The 10,521-nt window shown below is 34.3% G+C and overlaps 1 protein-coding gene across 1 annotated transcript in view; it reads right to left on the bottom strand.

The window, feature by feature from the left end:
- The window catches only part of NF1 (neurofibromin 1), a 273,599-nt gene that overhangs the window by 29,669 nt on the left and 233,409 nt on the right, over positions 1 to 10,521 (bottom strand). The window contains exons 39-47 of the mRNA XM_012648327.1: positions 9,540 to 9,742; positions 6,414 to 6,607; positions 5,395 to 5,535; positions 4,946 to 5,225; positions 4,255 to 4,469; positions 4,002 to 4,063; positions 3,743 to 3,857; positions 3,111 to 3,212; positions 1,080 to 1,220 (exon numbers count right to left, since the gene is read on the bottom strand). Of these exons, the coding sequence (XP_012503781.1) occupies positions 1,080 to 1,220; positions 3,111 to 3,212; positions 3,743 to 3,857; positions 4,002 to 4,063; positions 4,255 to 4,469; positions 4,946 to 5,225; positions 5,395 to 5,535; positions 6,414 to 6,607; positions 9,540 to 9,742 (1,453 nt within the window). The remainder of the gene's footprint in view (positions 1 to 1,079; positions 1,221 to 3,110; positions 3,213 to 3,742; positions 3,858 to 4,001; positions 4,064 to 4,254; positions 4,470 to 4,945; positions 5,226 to 5,394; positions 5,536 to 6,413; positions 6,608 to 9,539; positions 9,743 to 10,521) is intronic.

Below are 10,521 nucleotides of genomic sequence, written 5' to 3'. Positions count from 1 at the left end.
CCAGAGAGCTAGGATTACAGGCGTGAGCCACCGCGCCCGGCCTCTTTCTTTCTTTCTACCCATAGCTCAGTTAATTTCATTTCAGGCAAATTTCTTGTTATACACACATTCTGTCTTTAAAAAAAATTTCTCTCTTTTTGCCTAGACTCTTCCCTTTTTTATCCAGTGACAAAAGGAACATAATTTCATACTATTTTATTCCCTCCTCTATTCTCTATGAACCCAAATCCAAACCCAATCAAAGTTGACAAATGTTAAGAAGGGTGCTAATGGTATACTTTAAAGTGAGATAAGAGCCAGCTGTGGTGGCTCATGTCTGTAATTCTAGCAGACGGGAGGCTGAGGTGGGAGGATCACTTGAGGTCAGGTAGCTCGAGAGCAGCCTGAGCAAGAGTGAGACCTGATCTCTACAAAAAAAACAGAAAAATTAGCCGGGGATGGTAGCGCACACCTGTAATCCCAGCTACTTGGGAGGCTGAGGCAGGAGGATCGTGTGAGCCCAGGAGTTTGAGTTTGAGGTTGCAGTGAGCTATGATGACCGGGAGACAAAGCGAGACTCTGTCTCAATCAATCAATCAAGATTAGACAAAAGAAAAAATTTGTAAGATTAAGTACCCCAAAATTTCCTTTAGACTCTCTTCCTTATCTACTACTAATTATATCTATTTTTCATTCAGCAGCATTATTCAGTAAAAGTAAGTTTACTTTTAGATCATTTCTTCATTTGAGAAATACAGCAGAGAGAATGCTAACTTCTACTTTAGGGTTATTAAAATTAAAAATAATGAATGTATAGTGCTTAGCATAGGGCCTGGCATGGTAGCTATTATTACTACTCAGTATTATTTATTCCTATCCTGTTTACTAGTATTGGGTTATACTGTTTATTGCTACTTTTATATAGAAAATACGCATTAAAGTTTAAATAGGTCTTTATGAGCTGGTAAGGAACTATACTCACAATAACTTGCATTGTAGAAATTCATGTATGGACTTCTAATGTTAAAAGAACAGCAATGATAAAAGAGGGAAGAGTACTAAATGTGAGATCTAGGAATTCCAAGGGAAAGCTTGCTTACCTTGTCATTGAATATCCGGAGACTATCTAAGGTGTGTAGGTTTTGTTCAAGAAGTGCGGTACCTGCTGAATACAAGTTGACCTCGTCGAGCTGCAGCACGGCCACGGCTACCCAAAAGAGGGCTTTGTGCAGAGGGGAGTCCTGGCAAATGAGACAAGTTCCAGGTTAATAAGGTGAATCATGAGACAATCTCATTCAAAACACACTGTAGTACAAAATGAAGTGTGCTATCCCCCCAAATTATCCGTGCTTTCTCACAAGGCATGATAAATATAAACATAAATATCTTCCCATAAGGGCAAGATAAATATATGGGTAAGCTCTTCATCTTTTCCATGTGTACAACTAAAGACACTGTTAGCTGGGCTGACAACCCTAGCATCTCCTTTGACTTCTCCTGTTCTTTGATTCCTAAATCTAGTTACCAAGGTTTGTGGATTCATCTAGAGTAGTTTCTTACATATCCGTTGTTTTTCTTGTTGCTAACGACATTATCCCATGCCAACTTTCTTTATTTTAAATGTGGATTCTTTTTTCTCCAGTTTCTCCCTACTCCAATTCACTATGCACACCACCACCAGAATGATCTAAGTCCTGCTTTGGTCATATTACTTATCTGCTTAAAAACAGTACATTTCCAAACTCCTTTCTGAACAATGCTCAAGGTTAGATTAGGTCTAAACAATCTTCACAACTTTCCCTCTTGCTACTCTTTTGAAAAGTTTCTCCATTACAACTACGATCATCTACCCACCTTTGCTCCACTGTCCCAGCCTTCCTGTACAGTCCTACTGCTATACCATTGCTGTTTAAGGCTTTCAACTCTCTCCCTTTCTCTCTACCTACATTAGATCCTACCTACCTCTTTAACGTTAGTTTAAATCCCACCTTTTCAACTTCTTGTCACTCTTACCCAGTAAGTACAGTAATCACTTGCTGCTCTGAATTAAAAGTATTTATTATTGGTAATCCTCATTTAGCACTGTGGTATATGGGAAAATACATAGACTTTAGAGTCTGGGAAAGAGTGGGTGAGTGGATAAAAGAAAAAAAAAAAAAGAAAAAAAAATAGAGTCAGGCAGCACTGGATGAGAATCATGATTCTGTCTTTTATTAGATATGTGACCTTGGACAAGATACTTATCCCTTCTGAGCCCATTTTTACTTATGAGATGGGGATGAGAGAACTATTTTGTATGATATAAAATTAGGATGTTTGTAGAACATATAACCCAAACCAGGAACATAATAGGTATTTATTAATATTTCTCTGTAATCTCTTCCAAGTCTGGCATATCTTTGTACTCAAATCACAGAATTATACAACTTTAGAATTGAAAGGTAATATCATGCCATTTTCTAGTCTAGTTTACTCCTTTTGTTAATATGAAAACATAATGTCTAGACGTGTTAAATGACTTGCTTAAGGGCACAAAGCTGCGATGAGCTCAGACCATCCTACGACAGTGGCCACATCATCTTACTTTTTAAAAATATCATCTTCATTTAGCACCAAAATTCTTAAGATGATCAGGTCTACTTCTCCCAACTTTACATTGCTCCACAGTAACAAACACTAACTAAAATATTATGTATTTAATTTACTTTATTATTCATCCACTCCCCAACCTCCACACCCACTCCAGAATATAAGTTCATGAGAACAGTGAATTTTATAGGCTTTGTTCAGTACTGTATCTCTAGCACCTAAGATAGTACCTGACAGATGCTCAATTACTATTTATTAGATAAAAGAATTAAGACTATATAAACCTATCTCTTCTTATTCACTGATGAGACAAAAAAAAAATTACAAGCACTTGAGAACATACTATTTATATTCTTTCTATAATGTAACTATTTCAAACAACTAAACTTTAAAGCAGAAAGTTCTACTTTAACTATAAGCTTTTTCTTTATAACTTCTTTTCAGAACTTCATCTTATTTTCAGAACTCTTTGAAAGAAAATAAAATAACATTTAACACTGATACCCAAAATGAATACCCTCATTTTGTACACAGTTAATTACCTTATTAAGAAGTGGCTGTAATTTGGTTAGTGCTATTACTGTAGCTTCTATCAGAACTTGACTGTTGTAAGTATCAGGTCCTTTTAAGCAACTTTCAAGTGCCTTTCAGGAAAACAGAATTCTTCATTTTACTTTCAATGAAATAAAACATTAACCCCTAAACTGAATCTCAGAATCAGTTCAGGAACATTTACTTATTTATTAAGTGCTAGAATGATTTCTAATGTTATGGTGATCTTGGTATCTAGCTCAATATACATTTGGTTTCTTATTTTTTGATATGTTCATATTATATTCTAATATAAGGCATTATTATAGTGATTATAAATTATATAATTTTATATAAGGCTATAGTCTTATCATGTAATGAAACACTTTGAAAACTAATAAAATATTTAAGGGTACTTGCTTATCCAAAGAGAAAAAATACTTACTTTCTTTTAAAGACATCTTTAGAGAAAGTTTCTTTACTTCAAAGAATTACAATAAAGAAAATCAAAATCCATTTTTAAAAGTTTAATAAGCAACATATAAGATAACTTATTAAACACAAATTTAAATGTCTTTTAGAAAAATGGAAGATGTGCTTTACAACATGGGAGCTACAAATATTTAGCACGAGGGACAGGTACCTTGCTAAGAATACGGATAATCTGCTTTATCTGCCCATGAGACACTCGTTTGCTAATACAGCCAAAGACAACAAGAGCTCTTGGTTGCAGGGATGGATTATATTGGAAGGCAAATCTGCAATTAAAAGATCCACAGAACTTATAAAAACATTTATGTTTATATATACTAAATAAAAAATTAAAGTATTGATTACGTAGTAATATCTATCTTTTCAACAATATATATACTTTTACGACTTATATTTAATTTAGGACATACCTTTGAGCTAATTCTGTCCACTGGTCCAGCCATTTGCACGTTGGAATATCTCTCATACATGCCTAAAAAAAGGGACACTCTGAATATATATATGTACATAATCCCATGGAAGTGCTTTTACTTAAGCATTAAGTGTAAACCAGCACAAAAAACCAATATTTCTTCTAAACAGTATTAGTATAGAAGAATTATATATATATTGATAAGTTAAAAATGATTTTAACTGAGTTTCTTATAATTTTGCCTTACATACCTCCATGATCTCCAACAAAGCTTCTGTGACTGTTTCCAAGGATGTCAAAGCAAAAGTCTCCCTCTCATAGGAGCCAGGAGAGAATGACCTGTCCCGGTAACTGGAACGGAAGGCAATGACAGCAGCTGACTTGACTTTGCTAATGCCAAACAGCAAGTAAAATTTGGGTAATGAGAACTCTGTTAGACTGAGTCTCAAAACTTGCTTGGTCTCTTCTGTAAAAGAAAAATGGAACAAGTAAAGACGCTGAAGATATTAATTTTTTAATTCTCAAGTACCATGTTTCATTTTAAATTTAGAAAATGTGAATATCATGTAAAAAAATAACATGACCATGCTCCCTAAATCAAACCTCTAGATACATTAATGCTTACTGCTTTAGCTCTATTTATCAATAAATTAGTGCTAATGATGGAACACTATCAACTGGCACTATTTATCATTGCTTATGTGATAAGTACAAGAGCCTACATGACAAATACACACAGAAAATCTTTACTAAAGCTTGATATGGAATGGAAGTAATTTATTATTTTTCTTTTTGATAATATTTCATGCCATTACTGCAGGCTTAAATTAGTACCTTGGTGTTAAGGCACCATCATACAGTAATAAGATAATCTACACCAATCAGATGAAGTAAAATGGAGAAAGGAACTGGTGAAACACAAGTTCCTTTCCTGGAACTTACCACTAAAATGAAGCTGTGAACAAGTACACAGAGAGTGAATGATATTAATGACCAATCCATGTGTGGAAGCTCTAAGGGAGAGCGGACCTGTGGCTACTAAGAAAGTAACAACGTGGAACAGGTAGGGGAGATGAGCTGCCACATCAAGGGAATTGTTGAAGGACAGCATCAGCATGTAGCGTGCTAAAATAGCAATATCATCCCACATAAGATGCTGTTCTAAAGTAGGAGTTGGAGATAAGCATGTCTTGTCAATTATTTTGCACATCCTTCCAATAACCTATAAGGAAGCAAAATTAAAAAAAAATATGAGGCTTAAACAAAGTTTTATCACAACAAATTTGTTTAATTTTAAAATGACTAATTATAAAACAAAAACCTCCTGATAATAAAAACAGACTATAAACTATATTATGTCATAGTCCAGAAGGCAAAGTTAAAGTGATTACCTTGCTTGAAACCAATTTCACATTTCCAGAAGCCAAAGCTACAGCAGTATCTGCCATCACTTCAGCTTTTATTGATCCCAAGCCACCCGTTGCACTAGTTTTGATGAAACTGTCTAGTACAACATCAAGCAGATCTGTAATCTAGTGGAAGAGGGAAAAATAACATTTTAACCACTCTACCAATTTTTAATTTAAAAATACTCATGAAATATAAAAAAATACCCAATCAACATGAAAATTCTATTTTACCTGAGATCTCAAAAATACTAGATTTTAGTTAATTTAACAGAGAATATCCAGGAAAGGATGAGGATATTCACTTGATTCCTTCAGAGATGAAGAGACTGGTATTTAAAATTTAAAAATCTCTATATATACTATCTTCATTCATTTGCAAAGTATCTCTGTGCTCTTCTAAGACAGTAATGAATGATCAATATAAAATAGTTTTTTGGTTTGTTTTTTTGAGACGGGGTCTCACGCTATCACCCAGGCTAAAGTGCAGTGGCATCATCATAGCTTACTGCAACCTCAAACTCCTGGGCTCAAGTGATCCTCCTGTCTCAGACTCCTGAGTAGGTGGGCCTACAGGTGTGCACCACCATGCCTGGCCTATATCCTATATTTTAATATTGGCATTCTTACGCTAGAACTATTAGTGAAAGCAGGTGTCCCAAATAATACCATTAACAAACATTTACTGACACCCATGGTGTGTAGGGAGATAGATTAAAGCACTATTTACTAGAAATGACACTAGATTTCTACAGTTAAATTCTACATAGTTATGCCATGGAGGAGACTGCTAAAATAACCCTGGCTCTGAGGCATGCATTAGACATTTACAATTTTGAACCAGAGGAAGAGTTGGGTGGGTGTCTGCATGCTTTCTGAAGAAGGGAATTGTGTTTTCTACAGCTGTATCCCTTGTGCTTAGCACAGTGCTTTGCACAAAGTGGGCACCAGACAAATACCTGCAAAAAGGAGATACTAGATAAATATTCGAGCAAACTCAATACCTGCCCAAGGCTTCCCCATATTTTTGCTTGAATAGAAGGGTACATCTGTTTTTCATTTATGGTCATTGTTATCAGCTTATCAAGAATAGCAGTAACTCTTTGTCGTTTGGCATCATCATTATGCTTACAAAAACGGACTAGATTTGACAGCCATGGAGTCATATACTCCAAACAAAGATGTTTCAATTCAATACCTGGGGAAAAAATACACTATTAGCATAGATAGTCAATGAAAATTACATCAACAATTATTTTAATATAAAGAATTGAGGGGGAAAAGGTAAAAGATAAAGACCATTACCTAGAGGCAGGTCTGGAGAAAAGAGACTTGGCAAATATATTTTTGAAGACAGATGTGAAGAAAGAGAACCAGCCTTGAAGAAAGTAATTTTAAAAGCCAGTAAGCCAATATTTGAAAAGTTTTGTCTTATTTTTCTCCCTTTTAGCCATTTATCTTCTAGTTAAAAAATTAAGTTTTATTCTCATTATATAAGGACTATGTGGTAATCATAGAAAGTTTGGTAAAAGGAAAGCATCACCACAAAAATGAAACTGATATTAATATAGTGGTGTATCATGTCATCTCCCATTACACTTTTAAATCTATGCAGAGATAATGTACATTTATGTGTGTATGTACACACATACAACTCACCCTCATTCCCCTACAAAAATTAGGATTATGCTGTATATGCACTATGCTCTGAATATTTTTCACTAAACATTATACTGAGATTATTTATGAATCATTAAAAATTCTCCAAAAACATTTTAACTTTATTTGAAAAAACTTCAAACTTATAAGACACAAAAAGATTATAAAAATTCCTGTATATACTTCACCTACAGTCTCAAAGACAACTTTTAAAATTGTGTGGTAAAATATACACCACATAAATTCACCACTATAACCATTTTTAAATGTACAATTCAGTGACATTAAGAACATTCACATTGTTGTGGAACCATGACCACCATCCACCTCCAGAACTTCCTCATCTTCCAAACTGAAACCCAACAATTTAATCAGTTCTTTATTGTTTGACTTTTGGTTATTTCAATTTTTTTGCTATTATATGTCATATGATATTCTAAAGTAGGCAAAATAAATCTATGGCAACAGAGGTCACAATAGTGTTTACTCTTGATAAAGGGATGGTACTGACAGAATCCTTCTGGATGCTGGAAATGTTAGGTATTTTGATCTGGAAGGTACTTTTGTGATGTATTTACATGTAAAAGTTCATTAAGCTGTTCACTTAAGTTCTGGGCACTTTACTGATGACAAGATTAACTTCAAGTAAAAAAAAAAAATAACGCTATGAGAAACATCTTAAAATTCCTTAGGATAAATTCTAAAATGTAGAATTATGAGGCCAAAAGGTATGAATAATCTTAAGGGTCTTGATATCCACTTCTAAACAGCTTTCTAGAAAAATTGCCTCTGCTCACAATTCCACAGACCACCAAGACTGAATTTTTAAAATATCTTGCCAATTTGATAGCTGAATTTGTTATCTCACTATTCTCTCAATTTGCATTTCTTTGATTTTGTTAGCAAACTTCTTAAAATATAAATATTTAGCATGATCTATATGTAATATGTTGTTGATCCATTTTTCTTACTAATCTATAAGAACTCTTGGTTTCAGGATGTTAATCTTTTCTCATATTTGCTCCAAGTGTATTTCCTAGATTTTAATTTTCACTTTTTTTTTGAGTAGCGATGCTTTGAAGTTTTATGTAGTCAAATCGGTTCACCATTTCCTTTACTTCCTTTTATCACGTTTTTGCTTCATATATCCTTACTCTAGAAAGCAATTAAATATTCACTTTTTTCTGTTCTTTTTAAAAAATGGTTCTAGTTTTTATATTCAACTCTTAAGTAAAGCTAGAACTTATTTGGTATCTTGTGCTGTATGGTGAAGATGAAGACCTAACTTAATTCATTTCCCAATCTTGTTTCTTAAATGATTTAATCTCTTCCTCATCAGTTTGTGATGCTTCTTTACCAATTTTTTCTCTTAAACTGATCTGATCGCTGATTCTTGAACACCCATGTTCTAATTATTGTACCATTATGAAGTGTTCAGACAACTATAACATCAAGTCTATTTTCTTTCTTTTCAATATTTTCTTAGTTTTTCTTGTACTTTTAGTAGAATTTAGAATCATTTGTCCATACTCAATCCTCAAATTTCATGGCTATTCTAACAGAATTGCATCAAATTTATACTAACCTGGGAAGAACTGTTCATGCAGAAATTCAATATGCCTGTCCACTCACTCAAATCTTTTCTTATATTAATACCTATCAACAAAGGTTTATACTTTTCTTGTTTTGTCAGTCTTGCACATTTTCTTGTTTAGAGTTTTACTCCTACATCTCTTATTTGGGGGAAAAAACATAAATAGTGACCTAATTTTGATAAATTGTTAAAGCTTTCAATTATCTAATACAGAAAAATCAAGAAAGGTGTTTGAACACAGGAAAAAAATTTTATGTATTATGGAGAGAGAGAGGAAAAGGAAGAAAATGTCAGGAAATAAGCTGAGAAAAGATCAACATTTATACTACTGCAGAGTATGAAGATGGACAGATATAAAAAGATGTTAAATTTATGAGACTTATTAAAGCCAAGTCAGGACTGACTCTGGACCCTATATTATGTGCCACTGCACTCTTCATGTACTGTACATGTACAATAAAATTGTAGTTTAAAGTCAACCTGAAGAAAAGAGAAAATGACTATTTCCCTAAAATCAAGGAGACAATGTGGCTACTTTACTCATGTGGAATTTTCTGCCAAGAAGAGAAATGCTAAAGCTGATTAAACTGAAACAGTGAAGAAAATAAAATGCTTTGTAAGTGGTCCAGAGACATTTTAAGGTACCAAAATCTTCCACCTTGCTTTTACTGTCAGAATTTCGGTGGATTTCTCAATGTGGCCTACCAGGAAGTTCCTTCAGTTACAGGGTAACATGGACGTAAAATTAGAAGAGGGGGGGGAAAAAAAGTAAAAATATAGTAAGTGAATGACTTCACTGGCAAATTCTGAAATGAAAGGGTTTTCTTTGAATTTTCTTAGAATACTGTTAGTATTGAAGAAAATTATCATTACTTACTAGATTTGCTAAATCCAGAAATACACTCTTCCAAAAATTCTAACGTGAGGTGTGGCTCATTGGCTGCCAGTGTCTTACTAATAGAGACAATAAAGAGGGTGTTGTTGGCAGGGATACATAAACCTGATGTCTCTAGTAACTGGCCCTCGATTTTTAAATTAAAGGTACAAGTTAAGGCACACAGAAGATTATAGGCAGCTGACCTAGGAGAAAACACAAATGAAGTTGTTTTAAAACGTACTTTTCCTTACAATTCCAAAAATTTTTCATAATATACAACTTGTGATTCTATTACAAAGCATAGTCGACTATTTTTAAATTTTATGATTAGAGACATTATGATTCTATGGTAAAACCAAAATACCACTTGATCATTTAGGGATTTTTTTAAAAAGGTAAATTCTTGACATTACCACAAAGAGCACTATGAGGCGTCTAAGACAGAGGGGTATAGGTCTACCTAACAGACATTTTACTGGGACTAAAACATGAGGGGTTTATGGTCCTAAGGTGGATCAATAGAAAGAAACTTAGAACAAGGCATATCGTGCTTTTAGTAAGGCCAAAACTCAAATTGTGGTTCCCTCCCCTGCTAGATCCAGTTATAATGGGGATCATAAGAAGAGAAATGAGATGGCCTCTCATCAAATTAGAATGTTAAAATCTTTAATCAGTGGCCGGGCGCGGTGGCTCACGCCTGTAATCCTAGCTCTCTGGGAGGCCGAGGTGGGCGGATTGTTTGAGCTCAGGAGTTCGAGACCAGCCTCAGCAAGAGCAAGACCCCGTCTCTACTAAAATTAGAAAGAAATTAATCGGACAACTAAAAATATATAGAAAAAATTAGCTGGGCATGGTGGCACATGCCTGTAGTCCCAGCTACTTGGGCGGCTGAGGCAGGAGGATTGCTTGAGCCCAGGAGTTTGAGGTTGCTGTGAGGTAGGATGACGCCATGGCACTCATTCTAGCCTGGGCAACACAGTGA

The sequence above is a fragment of the Propithecus coquereli genome, unplaced genomic scaffold (genome assembly GCF_000956105.1).
Source record: "Propithecus coquereli isolate 6110/MARCELLA unplaced genomic scaffold, Pcoq_1.0 Scaffold281, whole genome shotgun sequence".
Classification (NCBI taxonomy): Eukaryota; Metazoa; Chordata; class Mammalia; order Primates; family Indriidae; genus Propithecus; species Propithecus coquereli.
This window is presented reverse-complemented; position numbering and strand designations above follow the sequence as displayed.